This window comes from Ahaetulla prasina, chromosome 9 (assembly GCF_028640845.1).
Source record: "Ahaetulla prasina isolate Xishuangbanna chromosome 9, ASM2864084v1, whole genome shotgun sequence".
In the NCBI taxonomy this organism is placed as follows: domain Eukaryota; kingdom Metazoa; phylum Chordata; class Lepidosauria; order Squamata; family Colubridae; genus Ahaetulla; species Ahaetulla prasina.
The window spans coordinates 12,464,162-12,484,736 of NC_080547.1; the positions used below are offsets into that span (position 1 = coordinate 12,464,162).

Sequence of the window (20,575 nt, forward strand, 5' to 3'; positions counted from 1 at the left end):
CCTTTTCTTTTTCCCTTGTTTAGAGGGACCTGCAAGAGGGTGGGGTGTTTTGGTTTTTTTTTCCCCATGCAGCAGAGTCCAACCCAAAAAGTTCACGGGGGGGAAGGAGGCAGGAGGACGAGGGAGGGAAGAAGGAAGGAAGGAAGGAAGGAAGGAAGGAAGGAAGGAAGGAAGGAAAGAAAGAAAGAAAGAAAGAAAGAAAGAAAGAAAGAAAGAAAGAAAGAAAGAAAGAAAGAAAGAAAGAGGAAAGAAGGAGGAGGGGGAGGAGGGGAAGGAGGAGGAAGGAAGGATAGGGAGAAAGAAGGAAAGAAGGAAGGAGAGAAGAAAGGAGGAAGGAGAGAAAGGAGGAAGAGGAGGAAGAGGAGGAAGGAAGGAGGAAGGAAGAAAGAAAGAGGAAAGAAGGAAAGAAAGAAAAGAAGAAAAGAAGGAAAGAAAGAAGGAAGGAAGGAAGGAAGGAAGGAAGGAAGGAAGGAAGGAAGGAAGGAAGGAATAAGGGAGGGAGGGAGGAAGGGAGGGAGGGAGGGAAGGAGGAAAGAAGGGAAGAGAAGGAGGAGGAGAAGAGGAGGGGGAGGAAGAGAGGGAGGGAGAGAGGGAGGGAGAGGGGGAGGAAGGAAGGAAGGAAGGAAGGAAGGAAGGAAGGAAGGAAGGAAGGAAGGAAGGAAGGAAGGAAGGAAGGAAGGAAGGAAGGAAGGAAGGAAGGAAGGCAGGCAGGCATATTCCTTCAAGTCATTTTAAACAGTTCTCCCTTATTCTGGTAGGAATGCCATCAGAGGGTGCTGATGTGTGTTTATTTTTATTGCATACATTGGAATGGACAAGGATGTCTACTGTGCAAGACCAAAAAACAACAGTCTAGACTGAAACCCAACATAACATTCACTTCTCAGCCCTGTCACCTCCTTAAAAGGTTTATCCTTGGAAAGCATTCTTCATGCACCCAACCGTTTCCGGCTCTCCCAAATTTGGAGACCGAGAAGACCCCCCTCAATCTTGTGGGAGACGTTGAAGTTTAGATACCAATTTCCGAGATCAGACAATCTGGTTTCCCTGGCAACTCTAAGACATTCTTTCAGTCTGGAACATTGCCCAGGCATCCACTCATCCTTGGCCTGATTCTTCCCGTCCAACGAGAAAGAAACCAAAGGGAAGATGCACCCACATGCACCCGCTTTTAAAAATAATTCCCCTCAAATGTAAACCGAACCGCTGAACCAAAGCACATCAGCCAGTATCATCAGCGGAGGAGAAGAGCATAGCTAAGACATCTAATCAATCTTCTATGGATTTTTTTTCTCTCTCTCGCTCTCTCCTCTTTTCTTCTGCAATTTGAACAACCAGCAGGAGGAGGAGAAATGCTACAGGTTCACTACCGTCACCTGACTAGCAGCCAGAGGGAAGCAGTTAATATTTAGGGTACTTCTTCGATTCTTTGGTTCCGAAGCACCTGAAGGCAAGACGAGAAGCAATGGATGGAAACTGAACAAAGACAGAAGCAACCTAGAACTAAGGAGAAACTTCCTGACAGTAAGAACAATCAACCAGTGGAACAACTTGCCTCCAGAAGTTGTGAATGCTCCAACACTGGAAATTTTTAAGAAAATGTTGGATAGCCATTTGTCTGAAAAGGTGTAGGGTTTCCTGCCTCGGCAGGGGGTTGGAATAGAAGACTTCCAAGGCGCCTTCTGACTCTGTTATTCTCTTATTCTGATTGCAGTGACAAAGCAGATGGCCTTGGAATGGTGTCGGCCAACCAAGTCTCCATTAATGTCAGCAACAGTTGGACCCGCAGCTAGAAATGGGCTGCTAAAGTCACAGTTTCAAGCAGCAGCTCGTTTGCTTAAACCCAATGTGTCTTGGGAATACGCTGAGTAAACACTGGCAAGGCATTAGTAAGAGCAAAGCAGTTACATGAGGAAAGGGGGATCCATTAGTCAACCAACATCCATCTGGAGTGAACTTAGTTCTCAAGGGCTGCAAAGCATGGATCGAAAAGAGCACAGTGGGACCCATTTCCGCCCAGGGTGAGATGTACATCCTTTCCTCTAGAGCATCCACCCACCCCTCCCCCACTTAAAAGAAAGAAAGAAAGAAAGAAAGAATTAGGACGATTTGATTAATACAATAGCGGGAATATCCATGGACATTCTGGTTACTTGTCTTCTTCCACCTCCGCCTTGCTCACGGGGCTTCATTGGAAGTGACGCCATTGCCCTTGTTGACGTAGAAGGGACGGTAATGAGACTGGATGGAGAAAGCAGAGAAAGAGAGCAGTGAGTGGGCTGGTATTCACTGAGCTCCATCAACTTATGTTTGTCCGGTACTACAGAGGAATGATTGAGTCTGTCATCTGCACCTTCAAAACTGTCTGGTTTGGTTCTGCAACCCAACAAGACAGGCACAGACTTCAGAGGATCATTAGAACTGCAGAAAAAACAATGGCTACCAACCTCCCCTCCATTGAGGACCTGTATACTGCACGAGTCAAAAACAGGGCTGTGAAAATATTTACAGACCCCTCACATCCTAGATATAAACTGTTTCAACTTCTACCCTCAAAATGATGTTACAGAGGACTGCACACCAGAACAACTAGACACAAGAACAGTTTTTTCCTGAACGCCATCACTCTGCTAAACAAATAATTCCCTCAACACTGCCAAACTATTTACTGGTGGCTCAGGCTGTAAGATAGCCTGTTATTAAAACACAGCAGCCAGCAATTACTGCAGGCTCGAATCCCACCAGGCCCAAGGTTGACTCAGCCTTCCATCCTTTATAAGGTAGGTAAAATGAGGACCCAGATTGTTGGGGGGGCAATAAGTTGACTTTGTAAATATACAAATAGAATGAGACTATTGCCTTACACACTGTAAGCCGCCCTGAGTCTTCGGAGAAGGGCGGGATATAAATGTAAACAAAAAAAACCAACCCTAAGTCTGTTCTACTATTAATCTTCTCATCTTCTCATCATTCCCATTCACCCATCTCCTTCCACTTATGACTGTATGGCTGTAACTGTGTTGCTTGTATCCTTACGATTTATAGTGATATTGATTGCTTCCTGATTGCTTAATTCTACCCTATGACTATCATTAAGTGTTGTACCTTATGATTCTTGATGAATGTATTTTGTCTTTTTATGTACACTGAGAGCATATGCACCAAGACAAATTCCTTGTGTGTCCAATCACACTTGGCCAATAAAAACTTCTATTCTATTCTATTCTATTCTATTCTATTCTATTCTATTCTATTCTATGTACACTGAGAGCCTATGCACCAAAGACAAATTCCTTGTGTGTCCAATCACACTTGGCCAATAAAAACTTCTATTCTATTCTATTCTATTCTATTCTATTCTATTCTATTCTATTCTATTCTATTCTATTCTATTCTATGTACACTGAGAGCCTATGAACCAAGACAAATTCCTTGTGTGTCCAATCACACTTGGCCAATAAAAACTTCTATTCTATTCTATTCTATTAATTATGCCTGCCTGCCTGCTTGCTTGCCTACCAGTGGAATAGAATGTTAGAGATTCCTTGCCAAGTGTCGTGAAAGCATTAAAAGTAGAGTGCTGTAGTTGGAGCAATTTTGTGGGAAGAACAAACTGACATCGTGTCTTGTTTTTGAATGGCCTGGCCTTCAACGTTGGCAACCCCAATTTTGTTCTTCTACTTCCTGAATCATATTAGCTAAACACATTTCTTCCATCAAACTGAGAAAGCCATATTTTTCTTTTGGTCCAAAAAATATTAATTTTTGCCTATTGCCGTGTTTTTCCAAAAATAAGACCCTGTCTTAAATTTGTTTGAACCCCAAAATAAGCGCTGGGTCTTATTTTTTTGGGGAGGTCTTATTATTTTGGGGCACGTGGAGCAAGACGGGGATCCTCTTGCCGTCTTACCTGATTTCCAGCTCTATCTCCCTAACCCTAACCAGAGGAAATGGTGGAGACCAGCTATGCATTCACTTAAATATTTTCAGGGAGGGCTTATTTTGGGGGAGGGTTTATTTTCAGGGAGGGCTTTTTTGGGGGGGCTTATTTTAGTGCATGGACTCAAAAACTGATTAGGCTTATTATTAGGGAATGTCTTATTTTAGGAGAAACAGGATATCTCTTGTTCTCTCTCTCTTTCTCTCTCTCTCTCTCTCCTATCTATCTATCTATCTATCTATCTATCTATCTATCTATCTATCTATCTATCTATCTATCATCTTTATCGTCTCTCTCTTATCTTCTATCACCTATCCAGTGGTGGGATTCATATAATTTAACAACCGGTTCTCTGCCCTAATGATTTCTTCCCACAACCAGTTCACCAAACAGCTCAGAAAGTTAACAACCGGTTCTCCCGAAGTGGTGCAAACTGGCTGAATCCCACCACTGCACCTATCTATCATCTATTTATCTATCTATCGTCTATATCTATTTATATCTATCTATCTATGCACTGGCTCAGTGGCTAAAATGCTCAGCTTATCGTCAGTTCAGTAGTTCGAATCCCTAGTGCTGTGTAACGGGGTGAGCTCCCATTACTTGTCCCAGCTTCTGCCAACCTAACAGTTTGAAAGCCCGTAAAAAAGGCAAGTAGAAAAATAGGGACCACCTTTGGTGGGAAGGTAACAGAGTTCCATGTGCCTTTGGTGTTGAGTCACGCTGGCCACATGACCACAGAGATGTCTTTGGACAGCGCTGGCTCTTTGGCTTTGAAATGGAGATGAGCACCACCCCCTAGAGTCAGGAAAGACTAACATCATGCGGGGGCATCTTTACTTCTATCTATCTATCTATCTATCTATCATCTATCTATCTATCTATCTATCTATCTATCTATCTATCTATCTATCTATCATCTAATTAGATTTTTATCCTGCCTTTATTATTTTTAGCAACTTAAAGCAATGAACATATCTAATACTCCTTCCTCCACCTATTTCCCCCTGTGAGGTGGATAGGGCTTAGAGAGAAGGACTGGCTCAAAGTCACCCAGATGGTTTTCATGCCTAAGGCAGGATTGGAACTTGTCATCTCCTGGTTTCTACCCTGCCACTTTTAACCGCTATGCCAAACTGGCTCTATGAACATTTGGGGAGCCACTAGGACCAAGAAGTAGTCCTGGATCCTCTTAAGATAGACCACTTTTGGAAGTTGTTACCTAAACATAATAATTGTGCCCAGTCACAAAATATTAAATTATCTGGAGACAAATCCATCATGGTTACGTGCTATCTCCCACCCATTTTAGACATGGGGAACTTTTAATGTTCCTCCGGGCAAACGGACCTACTTCGAAATGAAGCTCTGGTTTAGCTTCACTTTCCATTTGGGTTTTCTAAGAGCACTTTTGGGGTCCCTGTACATCCAAGAGGCATGGCCTAAATCCTCAATGCTTCCTGAGGCCCTTCAACAGCCCAATCACGGTCTCCAGAAATCTCCCAGTGGAAGATTCCAAATTGTAAATTGTAAATGAGAGAGAAGGCAGGAGCTATTAAAGGCATGGCTGGAGAGCAATCACATGGACTGTATTATTTTTAATTAAATTTAAATGTCAAGGAAATGGAGACCATTTCATTTTTATCTTGATTTCCACCCACCCATCCAGCCCCAAGAAAGGCTACACTCCAGCAGCAACAATCTGTCTGCTCCTAAAAAAAATTAGCAGAGGCAGCTTCTTGTAGAGCAAAGGGATGATAGATGCAGGGATGAGCTTCGCACATTTTAAAATTAATACTTTGGTTGTTTCTAATGCCAGGCTCCGACAAATCAATTCTCAGAGAGGGCCTCATTAAAAATTTAAATTACATTTGGCCCCCCATTTATTTTATTTTCGCAACTCTGAGCTGATGCAAATCTTTCTTTCTGGAGAACATGGTTCAAACCAAGGAATAGCCTGTCGTTAAAGGAAAATTAGAGGGACGCGGTGGCTCAGGGGCTAGGATGTTGAGCTTGATCGGCAGCTCAGCGGTTCGAATCCCTAGTGCTGCCGTGTAACGGGGTGAGCTCCCATTACTTGTCCCAGCTTCTGCCAACCTAGCAGTTTCGAAAGCACGTAAAAATGCAAGTAGAAAAAATAGGGGCCACCTTTGGTGGGAAGGTAATAGCATTCCGTGCGCCTTTGGCATAGAGTCATGCCGGCCACATGACCACGGAGACATCTTCGGACAGCGCTGGCTCTTCGGCTTTGAAACGGAGATGAGCACCGCCCCCTAGAGCCAGGAACAGCTAGCACATATGTGCGAGGGGAACCTCTACCTTTACCTTAAAGGAAAATATTTGTAGCCCAGGGTTGAAATGAGGGGTCTGACTCTGAGCTTGGTTTTTTCTTCTTGCAGACAATTCATTATCCAAACTAGGTAACAGCATCGGTGCTTTGATGATTGTTTGGGTAGTTTGGGTAAAGAAACATCTGCAAGAAAACACCCAAATTTGGAGAGCACCGAACGCCAAAGAAAATATGCTGTCAGTCTAAAGAAACGGATGCCCAGCCCTCAATTATACATGACATAGGCACAATTTTGTCCCCCAAATACAGGTGGGTTTTTTTGGTGCCGTCAGCAATATTGCAGCACCCTTATATCACCCCTCCCTGTTTCTACATGGATTGTGACATCTCACGATGACAAAATGGTGAACTCCTATGGACATCACCACGCCCAACACTCCTTAATTTCATTCCCAAGTGCCGATGAGGCAGTTTGAAACCATCTTTACTTGCATTGATGCATTATCTCTTCCTCCGGCACCATCCAAGCGGTTCTAGACCAGAGGTCTCCAACTTTGGCAATTTTAAGCCTTGTGGACTTCAACTCCCAGAATTCTGGGGAGTTGAAGTCCACAAGGCTTAAAGTTGCCAAGGTTGGAGACCCCTGTTCTAGACATCTTGAGGGATCTAGAATCTTTTAGGCATTATCCCCAATTCCCTCATAGCAGGAGTCTCTAAATCTGGCAACTTTAAGCAGTGGTGAAATCCAAATTTTTTTACTACCAGTTCTTTGAGCATGGCTTGGTGGGTGTGGCAGGGGAAGGATACTGCAAAATCTCCATTCCCATCCCACTCCAGGGGAAGGATACTGCAAAATCTCCATTCCCACCCCACTCTGGGGCCAGCCAGAGGTGGTATTTGCCGGTTCTCCAAACTACTCAAAATTTCCGCTACTGGTTCTCCAGAACCTGTTAGAACCTGCTGGATTTCATTCCTGATTTTAAGCCTTGTGGACTTCAGCTCCCAGAATTCCTCAGCGGGATTCCAGAATTCGACAAGTCTTAAAGTTGCCAGATTTGGAGAGCTCTGCCTTAGAGCCATGAGAAGGATCGGTCATAGGTTTTACACCAGAACCTGCCTTTTTGGACATTCCTTCCAAAGGCTAACTCCTCACTCTGGCTGATGCTGCAGAAGGTGTTGTAACTAATTGACAAACTAGTAAAAAAACCTACTTTTTAATAACCCTTAATGGGCTAATTTCTTCCTGGCTGGGCCGCTGGCATTCACATTGACAGATCTTACCTTAAGAATACAGATTACTCAACGGTGTACCTACTTCAAGTGGTTTTAAAAGCCCAGTGATTCTGCCGGCTATGTAAAATCCAGTTCAAGTGTGTTTTGTCTAGGAACGCTTAATGCTGTTTATTTATTCATCTGATTGTTTGCTGCGGTGTCTAACTGGGGAATATAAATGGACTTTTCGAAGACCGAGTAGCCTTTCTGAATATTGACAAAACTAGTGTATTTTGTCCGTTCTCTACAGGAGCAAGGTAAGATTGGGGGGAGAAAAATGCTGGGATGCAGAATAGGATATGTTGAGTGGGATGGGCAGGAACCGCCTTCCACAAGAAGTTGCTCTTGGTTCGGTTTGCCACCAACCTGAACAGGTAAGATTCCAACAGAATAGGTAAAGGTAAAGGTTCCCCCCCCCCGCACATATGTGCTAGTCGTTCCCAACTCTAGGGGGCGATGCTCATCTCCATTTCAAAGCCGAGGAGCCAGCGCTGTCCAGAGACGTCTCTATAGTTATGTGGCCAAAGGCGCACGGAACACTGCTTCCTTCCCACCAGAGGTGGTCCCTATTTTTCTACTTGCATTTTTTTACCTGCTTTCAAACTGCTAGGTTGGCAGAAGCTGGGACAAATAACAAGAGCTTACCCCGTTACGCAGCACCAGGGATTCGAACCACTGAACTGCTGACCTTTCGACCGACAAGCTCAGCATCTTAGCCACTGAGCCACCATGTCCCTTTTCCAGCAGAATAAAACTTTTTTTCTTTTTGCATCTTTCAGAGATCAGATATGCTGGCACCTACAAGCTGAGAATACATGAGAGCAGCGTTTCTCAACTTCTGCCATTTTAAGCTAGGTGGACTTCAACTCCCAGAATTCCCCAGCCAGTGGGGGAATTCTGGGAGTTTGAAATCCGCACAGCTTAAAGTAGCCAAGATGGATGAAACTCTGCATTAGAGTCACAGTGTAGCATAAGATTTTTAAATCCCTTTCGTGTTTTCTGCTGTTTCTTAGGGATGCTGTGCAGTTAATTATTTTCAGTGTCAATATTTTCCTCCAAAAACAGAGCTTAGCCAGTATCTTGTCCGTGATCCTTGTTAATCGTTTTTTCGAAATCCTCTCTCCGACTACAATTTCTCCCTTGGAGATGGGTGAATGAAATACATTGGAGAATAAATCTCAGGGCAGGGAACTGATGGGATATTAGTCCTTGCGACTGGAGGAAGCGGGTGTTTCTAAAGTACAGGTAGTCCTCGACTTACAAGGATTCACTCAGCGACCGTTCAAAGTCACGACGGTTGTACCGCCTGCAATCTTCCCAGCTGGCTTCTCACAAGTAAGAGAGTTGGTTTGGCCTAGAGGTTAAGGCACTAGGCTGGAAAGTGGGAGACTGTGAGTTCAAATCCTGCCTGAGCCATGAAAACTAGCTGGGTGACTTTGGTCCAATTACTAGGAGGCCGTGAGTTCTAGTCTCACTTCAGGCATGTAAGCTGGCTGGGTGATTATGGACCAGTCACCATGAGACCAGGAGTTCTAGTCCCACCTTAAGCCATGAAAGCCAACCGAGTGACCTTGAGCCAATCACAAGGAGATTGGGAGTTCTAGACCTGCCTTAGTTACGAAAGCAATTGGGTGACTTTGAACCAATCCCAAGGAGACTGGGAATTCTAGTTCTGCTTTAGTCATGAAAGCCAACTGGGTGACTTTGAGCCAATCCCAAGGAGATTGGGAGTTCTAGCTCTGCTTTAGCCATGAAAGCCAACTGGGTGACTTTGAGCCAATCCCAAGGAGATTGGGAGTTCTAGTCCTGCTTTAGTCATGAAAGCCAACTGGGTGACTTTGAGCCAATCCCAAGGAGATTGGGAGTTCTAGCTCTGCTTTAGCCATGAAAGCCAACTGGGTGACTTTAAACCAATCACCAGGAAACTGGGAATTCTAATCCCGCTTTAGCCATGAGAGCCAGCTGGGTGACTTTGGACCAGTCGTTTTCTCTCAGCCCGACCCACCTCAACTGGGTTGTTGTTGCTGTTGTAGGGAAAATAGGAGGAGGAAGGCATGGTTGGATATGTTCACCGCCTAATTTGTAAAAATAATAAAGGCGGGCTATAAATAAATGAAAGAATGATGACGAAGTCAATGAGGGAAGCCTGGATTTGCTTAACAACTGTACGATTCATTTAACAACCACAGGGGCTTACCAGCATGCTTTGCTTGGAAGATTTCCAGGTCTGCGGCTGTGCCTTAGCCGTCTGGTGCCTCACAATGGAAGGATAAGCTGAGAGGGAGACACAAGGCAGCTTTGGTTACTTCTAAAAATGTGCTTTCTTGCCTGCACTGGTGTGCTTCTCTGAAGTTAGCAAAGTCAAGCAATCCGAAAACACACAAGCTTTTGAGCAGACTGGTATCCAGGTAGTCCTCGACTTACAACCATCTCTTTAGTGACCGTTCAAAGCGACAACCTGAAAAATGTGGCAGGTCCTCGCACTTGCGACAGTATTGCCGTATCCCCACAGCCACGTGCTCAAAATTTGGGTGCTTAGCAGCCAGCGTGTGTTTATTTCACGGTCCTCGCCCTTACGACCATTTCAGCATCCGGCGGTTAAAGCATGATCGCCGTTCGTGACCTTACCAACCTTGCTTTCGACAAACGAGATCCATGGGAGAAGCCGGATTGGCTCCCTGGTGGCCTGGTTCGCTTAAAAACCACAGTGATAACAGTGGCAAGGAAGGTCGTCGAATCACGCGTGACTCACTTCTCAATTGTCATGCTTAGCATTGGTGGTCCCCATTCTGATCGTAAATGATTTTTTATTCTCGTTTCTCCAGTTTTCAAAGAAACAGGCCTTCCAACATGCAAAAGCATATGGATGAAGTCAACGTAGCCACCATTATTGCTGAAAATCTTCAGAATAACAAAGTTGGAAGGGACCTTGGAGGTCTTCTAGTCCAACCCCCTGCTCAGGCAGGAATCCCTGTACCAGCAGTCAGCAACCCACGGCTCTGGAGCCGCATGTGGCTCTTTCATCCCTCTGCTGCAGCTCCCTGTTGCTGGTCAGCTCCACAATTGTTAGGGCTTTCGGTTAGGACAGGCAGAGCAAAATGGATGCCATGCTAGGAGGAGACTCTATGGTGGGGGGGACCGGATTTCCGGTTGGCTCCAGATTTGAATGGAAGGCTTCCGGTTTGTGGCTCTTTGAGTGTTTAAAGTTGCCGACCCCTGCCCTATACCACTTCAGAAAAAGGGTTATCCAATCTCAAAAACCTCCAGAGTTGGAGCACCCACAACTTCTGGAGGCAAGGTGTTCCACTGGTTGATTGTTCTAACTGTCAGGAAATTTCTCCTTAGTTCTAAGTTGCTTCTCTCCTTGATTGGTTTCCACCCATTGCTTCTTGTCCTGCCCTCAGCTGCTTTGGAGACTAGCTTGACTCCCTCTTCTTTGGGGCAGCCCCTGTGATACTGGAATACTGCTATCATGTCACCCCTAGTGTTGTGACTCCAGCCCCCGAACCTGGCCCCATGCCCGAAAGTGACTCTGAGAGTGAGGGGGAAGGGCCGGTAAGGCTTACCTCAGGAGCACCGATTCCTTTGGCTCGGCTCCAGGAGTCAGAACCAGACCAGTCGGAGGATGTAATGAGGCCGTCATCCCCTGATTCCTCCCTTCCCCAGGCTACGCTTCAGACCCAGCTGATAATAATAATAATCAAGCTTGGATTGACCCGTGCTTCAGAAGATTAGAGAGGCGGCGTCATCAAAGGGAAGGGCGGGGCAGGAGCCCCACCCCATAGGATATATAAGGAGCTTTGGGACTGCTCTCTTCCACAGGAAGCAAAAGTTTAGCTGAACTGTTTCAAAAAGAGCTGAAAGTCTTGCTATGTGAGTCATTTGTTTGAACTTTGGCAGGCAGCTGCGATTTCTCTGCCAGGACTGATAAGAGCCGTGAATCCACTGGCTGAAGGCCGGCTCATTGCTCCGAAGTGGGGAAGGAGACAGAACACCTAGTCCTTCTATGCATCAAACTAGACATACCCAATCCCTAAGTCAATTGCGGTCGTAAGTCGAGGACTACCTGTACAAACAAACGGAGAGGAAAAAGACAGGATAGGAAGAAAAGGGTCCAAAGGACGTAGAAGCCCTGAAGTACCATTCTTAGTATAGAGGCTTCCGTCAGATTGCTTGCTGAAATCCCCAGGTGAACTCTGGCCAATTGGGGGAAATTGATATGGCATCTTGGTTCCATTGCCAACTGGAAAATAGAAGAAGTAACACGATGGTGAGATGGGTAGAATCCTCCAAGCTTCCCAGCCCCATTGGGCGTGATCTCCAAAGCGCTGGACCAAGAAGATAATCGATCGATCGATTGATTCAATTTGTATGCCGCCCTGTCTCAGAGGCGAATTTGGGGTTGACGAATCCCAGAATCCGCATCAGGAGAAGATCGGGAATCGTCAAGTCTAGCATGAGGCAGGTTGGGTTTTCTGCTCAGGAGCACTGAAGACCTTAACTTGCTACATCAGGAAGCGGAAAATTGAACACCTGAACTCCATAGAGATCAGGAAACCGTGTTTGGGTGGGGGGGAAATATCCAACCCTTTGAAATTTTGGGGTTTCCATTGGCATAAGCCCAGATGCCAAGTTCTCCTCAAATTTTCCAGGGTCCCCGAATTTGTACTTATATTCCTGCAAAGACATCAACTCATAAATATGACATTCACTCGTATTTTTATTTTAAAAAGAAAAGAAATCCACCAACTCATCGTCGTCCAATGTTGTTCTTACTTATTTGCATAATGGGCCTATTGTTCCCTTAATAATAATAATAATAATTAACATCGTATTGAAATCTTCTAAAAAGCCCTGATCCCTTTTCTTTTGGAGAGAGAAAAAAACAGATACGCATCAGCTCAAAACGGGCTGTTTTTCGAAAATATTCTCTTTGTCCTCCATTGAAAGGTCTTAGGCAGGCTACAAAGAGGCTGTGCCAAGCTTGCCCCCACTGGCTCTTCTGCTTGAAATTTTGGCATGGCGCAAAGTTGGATGTGAAATTATGTTGAAGTGGTCCCTCTCTCTCTCTCTCTCTCTCTCTCTCTCTCTCTCTGTGTGTGTGTGTGTGTGTGTGTGTGTGTTTCTCTCTGTGTGTGTTTTTCTCTGTTTCTCTCTCTGTGTGTTTCTCTCTCTCTCCCTTTTTCTCTCTGTGTGTGTTTCTCTCTGTGTTTTTCTGTTTCTCTCTGTGTATTTCTCTCTCCGTGTATTTTTCTGTTTCTGTTTCTCTCTCTCTCTGTTTCTCTCTCTGTTTCTCTCTCTCCATGTTTGTGTTTTTCTCTGTTTCTCTGTGCGTGTGTTTCTCTCTTTGTGTGTTTCTCTCTGTGTGTGTTTTTCTCTGTTTCTCTGTTTCTCTGTGTGTGTGTTTCTTTCTCTCTCTGTTTCTCTGTATCTATCTTTAACTCTTTCTCTTTCTCTTTCTCTCTCTCTCTCTCTCTCTCTCTCTCTCAGCAGAAATCGCAGGTGGACCCAGGCTCGATGCTATCCCATTTAGGTACGTTTTTGAGGCCGGCCGCATGCACAGAGGGCGTACCCACAAGAAAAGCACATGTGTGAAAGGCCAGGTGCATGTGCGGGAGGCAGGCGTGCGATTAAACCAGACACATGCATGCCCGAAGTGAGCGTGGCCGCGCATGGTAAACCGGTAGTAACATAATGTGAAACCCACCGCTGACCTCTGGTGACCATCTCTGTTACTAAGGACACACATGAGCTATTGATAATATTTCTCAACCTCAGCATCTTTTTTTTTTTAATTTGAATTTATATCCCGCTCTTCTCCGAAGACTCAGGGTGGCTTACATTGTGTAAGGCAATAGTCTTCATCCATTTGTATATTATATACAAAGTCAACTTGTATTGTCCCCCCCCCCCAACAATCTGCCTTATAAAGGATGGAAGGCTGAGTCAACCTTGGGCCTTGTGGGACTCGAACCTGCAGTAATTGTATGTAATTGCAGGCAGCTGTGTTAATAACAGACTGCATTAGCCTGTTGAGCCACAAGAGGCTCTAAGATATGTGGACTTCAACTCCCAGAAGTCCATGCTCTAGGTCAGGGGTCTGCAAACTTGGCTCTTTTAAGACTTGTGGACTTCAACTCCCAGAGGTGAGCAACTCTGGGTGTTGAAGTCCACAAGTCTTAAAAGAGCCAAGTTTGCAGACCCCTGCTCTAAGTCTCTCATAACACACTGGTCCCAATTTAACCCCGTTTGGTTTGTCTCTAGGCACTTGGTTTACATTGTAATGCCACAGTTCTGACACAGGGGAAAGTCGGCTGCACAACAGTTATAGACTAGGACGCAGAAGCAAAGTTTGAAGGAAACCTTTCAAAAGGATGGACAAAATTTGAGGTGAGGCATGACAACTTACCTTTCAGGGAGAACGCCGAGTTCCCGGTTGCAAGTGTCTCTTCGGCCGTTTGCATGGAAGAAAATTCCCAACCTCGGGTGTTGTAATTCCCTCCTAAATTCCCTCCTAAATTTCCTCCTAAATGAGAGAATTCAGGCCAGACAGTAGTCAACAAGATGGGTGAGGTTCTTCTGGAGTCATCATTGAAACAATGGGAAGCAGGAGATTGGCAGGAGATAATTGACTCTTTGGGGAAGGAATTTTGTTCAGTAAACAATTTTTTTTTCCCCAATCATGGTTTCCTCTGAGTGGACATTTAATGACTCACTCGTGGTTTATGCCTTGGTCCAATTAGGTGGGCACTTACTATTGCGGAAGACAGAAATAGACAGGTCAAGATGCTTTTGGTGAACCGGGTAAAGACACTGGAGAATTGTCTCTATTGAAATTATTTAGCCTGTCTATTGAATCGTGGCTTGCAGAGAGAAGTGAAGAGAGTCAAGTTCTCCTGGTTCTAACTCTGGGGAAACTGGAGCAAAGTTTTTGCTTCAGATCAAAATCAGGAAGGAGAAAACCATCTCCATAAACCAGTGGTGAAATTTAAATTTCTTTTCTACCGGTTCTTCTTTTTTTTTTTGGTAATTGCTTTGCCTTATTTATTTATTTTGTCACAACAGTATATATAAGTATAAGCATGAAATAACCACACGAATTGGATACAACCAAAGGGAACATTAGGACAGGAACGGTAGGCACGTTTGTGCTCTTATGCACGCCCCTCATAGACCTCTTAGGAAAGTGGTGAGGTCAACAGTAGACAGTCTTTGGTTAAAGCTTTGGGGACTTTGAGAAGAGACCACAGAGTCAGGTAGTGTGTTCCAAGCATTAACAACTCTGTTACTGAAGTCATATTTTCTGCAATCAAGATTGAAGCGGTTCTGTGGGTGTGGCTGGGTGGGCGTGGCTATGTGACTGGTGGATCAAAAGACAGAAACTCACTAACAACGCCCTGCTGGAGCAGGATTGGACTAGATGACCTCCAGGTCCCTTCCAGCCCTGGATTATCCTCTGAAGCTGCATCTAGTGCCAGGTTTGTAGTCCTTCCTTCCTCTCCCTTTTCCTCCCTCCCTCCTTCTTTCTTTCTCTTCCTTCCTTCCTTCCTTCCTTCCTCCCTCCCTCCCTCTCCCTCTCTCTCTCTCTCTCTCTCAAATGAACCTCCCCCACCATTTTTGCCTACACCCCCCATTTTTTGCCTTGCAGGCTTCAGGTTTTTTACCTTTTAACAAATGCTTTTAAAAGTAAAAAAAAAAAGAAGCCTCTGAAGATCAGGCACCTCAGCTGGGCTTGTCAGAGCCTTGTTTTAACCCTTTAAAAGCATTTTTTTTCAGCCAAAGAGGTTGTTAAAAAAATGCTTTTAAAAGTAAAAAAAAAAAAGGCTCTGACGATCGCGTGGCTCAGCTGGGCATGGGGGTGGGGGCAGGGATTTTTGCTACTGGTTCTCCAAACCAACAACCGCCATCTCTACCGGATCAGCCGATCCGATCCAAACCGGGAGCATTTCACCCCTGCCAAAGACCCAAAGTAAACAATTGGATATGTTGTGTAGACGGGACGATCTTAGTTACCTTTTGGACTCAGGAACATGGAAAACCTCTTCAGGTTATCTGGCTGGTTCCAGTCGGAAAAGTTGTTCATCATGTAACGGTGATCGCCTACAAATTGAGGACAACCGAAGAAAGAATCGCAGTTTTCAGGAGATGGATACACAGCAACCGCAAAATGAAGAGGATTAGGTGCAGCGTTGTACAAGCAGGGCAGTCTTTTATTTCTTAGCTAAGATGGAGTTCCTCCTGCATGTGGAAATCTAAGGTCAACAATTAACATTGGTCATCCAGGGGCAAGATGGGTGTGGACACCCTTCAGAACTTAAGGGTGTTCCAGCACTGGAGGCTTTTAAGAAGAGACTGGATTTCCACTTATCTGGAATGGTATGGGGTCTCCTGCTAGAAGACCTCCGAGGTCCCTTCCATCTCTGTTATTCTGACTGTTTAGTCCAGCATCCCAATCAGCAGGAAAAAGTTTAAGTTTAAGTTCAAGTTTAACCATGAAGAGAACCAAAGATTACTTGTTCAAACTTCGGCATGCAGAGGTTGGCACCCTGCATGGATTCATGAGACTGCAGAAATCTCATTGGAAGCTATAATAATAACAGAGTTGGAAGGGACCTTGGAGGCCTTCTAGTCCAACCCCCTGCCCAGGCAGGAAACCCTACACCACTTCAGACAAGTGGTTATCCAACATCTTCTTAAAAATTTCTAGTGTTGGAGCATTCACGACTTCTGCAGGCAAGTTGTTCCACTGATTAATTGTTCTAACTGTCAGGAAATTTCTCCTTAGTTCTAAGTTGCTTCTTTCCTTGATCAGTTTCCACCCATTGCTTCTTGTTCTACCCTCAGGTGCTTTGGAGAACAGCCCAACTCCCTCTTCTTTGTGGCAGCCCCTGAGATATTGGAACACTGCTATAATGTCTCCCCTAGTCCTCCTTTTCATTAAACTAGACATACCCAGTTCCTGCAACCGTTCTTCATATGTTTTAGCCACCAGTCCCCTAATCTTCTTTGTTGCTCTTCTCTGCACTCTTTCTAGAGTATCAACATCTTTTTTACATCGTGGTGACCAAAACTGAATGCAATATTCCAAGTGTGATCTCACCAAGGCATTATAAAGTAGTATTAACACTTCACGTGATCTTGATTCTATCCCTCTGTTGATGCAGCCTAGAACTATGTTGGCTTTTTTGGCAGCTGCTGCACACGGCTGGCTCCTATTTAAATGGTTGTCCACTATTATTTTTATTATTTACATTTATATCCCGCCCTTCTCCGAAGACTCAGGGCGGCTTACAGTCTGTAAGGCAATAGTCTCATTCTATTTGTATATTTACAAAGTCAACTTATTGCCCCCCCCAACAATCTGGGTCCTCATTTTACCTACCTTAATAAAGGATGGAAGGCTGAGTCAACCTTGGACCTGGTGGGACTAGAACCTGCAGTAATTGCAGGCAGCTGTGTTTTAATAACAGGCTTCTTACAGCCTGAGCCACACCGCGGTCCATTAGGACTCCAAGATCCCTCTCATAGTTACTACTATTGAGCAAGGTCCTGTACCTGTGCATTTTGGGTTTTTTGCCTATAAACTATAAGCTTATAGGCTTATAAACTAAACTATAAGCTGACTTTTTATAGTTTGACCTGTGTTTGAGATCATCAATCAACCCCCAGCAGATGCCTCCTTCCTGTGCCTTGCTTGCCGTTGCAGCTCAGATGGTAGGAAGTTATCACTCTGGGCATCGCCCATTGAATTCAACCAGTATGAAAATTGCAAGGTCGTTGTCTTTAAATGAGATGCCAATTAAAGAAGTGAAGATTAAGATATTTCCTTTTTCCCCTTGTGGGCAAAAGTAGGTGAGGTAATCAGGGTGTTGTGATGGCTGGGTGTGGCAGATATTAATGTAGAAGGAAATATTTGTAGTTTAGGGTTGAACGGTGGGGTCCTCGGCGCCTTGGTATTTTCTTACAGACGTTTCATAACCCAACTAGGTGACATCATCAGTGCTAGAAGGAAACGGGGTTTGCTCTCTACACCATTCAAAAAAGACAATCAAAAATCGGAAAAGGAAACAAAAGAGACCAAAATATTTCGTCAGCAGGAATCAACATCCGCATAAGCACGGATTAACACCAAGATTAATACTAGCCAACAAACGAACAGTAAACAATAACCCGATTGAGGAAATACCAACTCAGACAAACACTCAAACATTAAATTACAGCCTAATCAAAGTACCAACAAGAACCAACTGCTTGCACCAACACTGACAGGGGAAGCCACTAGTATGTAAACAGAGAGAAAGCCCTACTCTCTCCTAGTACTGATGATATTCTCTAGTTGGGTCATGAAACATCTGCAAGAAAACAACCAGAAAGCACGTAGAACCCCACAGTCCTCTTTCTCCTCCTCCTTCTCCTCCTCCCCCTCCTCCCTGCACACCTCACTTCCTTCTAGCACTGATGATGTTACCTAGTTGGGTAATGAGATATCTGCAAGAAAACAACCAGACAGAGAGCACCAAGGACCCCACAGTCCTCTTTCTCCTCCTTCTCCTTTCTCCTTCTCCCTCTCCCTCTCCTTCTCCTTCTCCTCCTTCTTCATTTTTCTTCCCATCCATTTTCCTTCTTATCCTTCTCCTCCTCCTCCTCCTCCTCCTCCTCCTCCTCCTCCTCCTCTTCTCCTCCTCCTCCTCCTCTTCCTCCTCCTCCTCCTCCTCCTCCTCCTTCTCCTTCTCCTTCTCCCTCTCCCTCTCCTTCTCCTTCTCCTCCTTCTCCATTTTTCTTCCCATCCATTTTTCTTCCCATCCATTTTCCTTCTTATCCTCCTTCTCCTCCTCCTCCTCTCCTCCTCCTCCTCCTCCTCCTCCTCCTCCTCCTCCTCCCCCTCCTTCTTCTTCTTCTTCTTCTTCTTCTTCTTCTTCTTCTTCTTCTTCTTCTTCTTCTTCTTCTTCTCCTCCTCCTCCTCCTCCTCCTCCTCCTCTTCTCCTTCTCCTTCTCCTCTCCTCTCCTTCTCCTTCTCCTCCTTCTCCATTTTTCTTCCCATCCATTTTCCTTCTTATCCTCCTTCTCTTCCAACTTTTCCTCCTCCTCCTCCTCCTCTTCTCCTCCTCCTTCTCCTTCTTCTCCTTCTCCTCCTCCTTCTTCTCCTCCTCCTTCTTCTTCCCCTCCTCCTCCTCCTCCACCACCAGCCTGCACACCCCACTTCCTTCTAGCACTGATGAGGCTACCAAGTTGGGTAATGAAACATCTGTAACAAAACAATCCAGCTCAGAGAGCACCGAGGACCCCACAGTTCAACCCTGAGCTACAAATCTTCTCTTCTACAGTTCTTGGTTTTGTCCTTGTGGTTAGGATGAAGATGTCAAGGTCATTTTCATTGTTGAAATTGCTACGCGTGCCCAAAAGCAAAAGTGTCCAGGGATGGGGAGGTCAACATTTACAAAATGCCAAGCACAGTGTTGTGTTCAGAATCCTGGTTTTCGTTTACACAGCAAACAGGGGGAGGGGAGAGATTCCGTCCCATTGCTGCACCTGCCATCTCGCCGATGTTGACCTGTTTGCAGAAACTCATGGCGCACAAAAATATTAGCCAAATAGATAATATACGGTATAAATTGGGCTTGTTGATCTGAGCTGCCAAGCTCGGAGCTCAGACCAACAGCCCAACTACCAACCTGAGCTACTAACATTCAAATACATTTCATGCAATACAAATATCAGGTTATTTTTCCTTCCCTGCCTAATGTAACTATATCCCTTCCATTCAGAATTGGGAGGACTTGCTTTATTTAAGAGCAACACTTTGAGGAATGCAATATATGCTGATGGGGGGCTATTTAATGATGCACATCTGCATACTCCCACCATCTGTCTCTTTGCTCCTAATGGCTTTCGTATTTTGAAAAAGACGCATTTCCAGGGCTCTGCATACATTATCTCAACTCAGAGTGTTACAGTCTTGTAACGTACGCTCAAATAGTATTTCTCTCAGTTTATAGACAAAAGAGGTGAGGCTGGGAAAATGTCAGGAGGATGAGTATTACTGCAAGCTCCAGGTCTTTCCTCCCAGTAGTGTGAATAAGGCTATAATGAATTCTGGAGACACGCACTATTTCAACCCAGCTTTTCTCCAATATGGTCATTCTCAGGATACAGATGCATAAACTGCGTGTGGCTGAAAGCTGGCTTAGCAAACCAGCAAACAAATCAGATACCTGGAACTGCATTCACCACTGTTCCTCAGTATATCGCCATATATCCCTATATATCTATCTTATTTATTTTATTTATTTATTTATTATTCAAATTTATATACCGCCCTATCTCCCGAAGGACTCATCTATCTATCCATCCATCTATCTATCTATAAAACATTTGTATACAATTAAAATAACTATTAAAAAACTTATTCTAATGCCAAATATTAAAAATATAAATATAAATCTTAAAACCAAATTTAAAACCCCTATAAATTTAAAATCTATGAATTTAAAATCTAAGCCAGTCCTGCACAGATGAATAAATGCGTTTTGAGCTCGCGACGGAAGGTTCGGAGGTCCGGAAGTCTATCTGCACGTATATGTCTGTCTGTCTGCCTATCTACCTATTCTATCATTTATTCCTATATCTATCTATCTATCTATCTATCTATCTATCTATCTATCTATCTATCTATCTATCTATCTATCATCTATCTATCTATCTATCTATCTATCTATCTATCTATCTAATTCATATCTACTATTGTATCTATGATTTATATTTATCTATCTATCTATCATTTATACAGTATCTATCTATCATTTATCTATCTATCCATTATATCTACTATTGTATCTATGATTTATATCTATCTATCTTTCTATCTATCATTTATACAGTATCTATCTATCATTTATCTATCTATCATATCTACTATTGTATCTATGATTTATATCTCTCTATCTATCTATCTATCTATCTATCTATCTATCTATCTATCTATCTATCGTACTTATCAATCCAACTATCTACTATCTATCTATCTATCTATCTATCTATCTATCTATCTATCTATCTATCTATCTATATCTATC

At 44.2% G+C, this 20,575-nt stretch overlaps 1 protein-coding gene across 2 annotated transcripts in view; it reads right to left on the reverse strand.

Moving 5' to 3' along the window:
• Positions 1–654: 654 nt before the first annotated feature.
• TRIM29 (tripartite motif containing 29) overlaps positions 655–20,575 on the reverse strand; it is a 50,713-nt gene continuing 30,792 nt past the window's right edge. Inside the window, exons 5-9 of one of the 2 annotated variants that reach the window (XM_058194087.1) lie at positions 15,516–15,602; positions 13,912–14,028; positions 11,644–11,745; positions 9,700–9,776; positions 655–2,241 (exon numbers count right to left, since the gene is read on the reverse strand). In XM_058194087.1, the coding sequence (XP_058050070.1) occupies positions 2,179–2,241; positions 9,700–9,776; positions 11,644–11,745; positions 13,912–14,028; positions 15,516–15,602 (446 nt within the window). In that variant the 3' untranslated portion in view covers positions 655–2,178. The remainder of the gene's footprint in view (positions 2,242–9,699; positions 9,777–11,643; positions 11,746–13,911; positions 14,029–15,515; positions 15,603–20,575) is intronic. The other variant, XM_058194088.1, reaches the window with a different exon arrangement.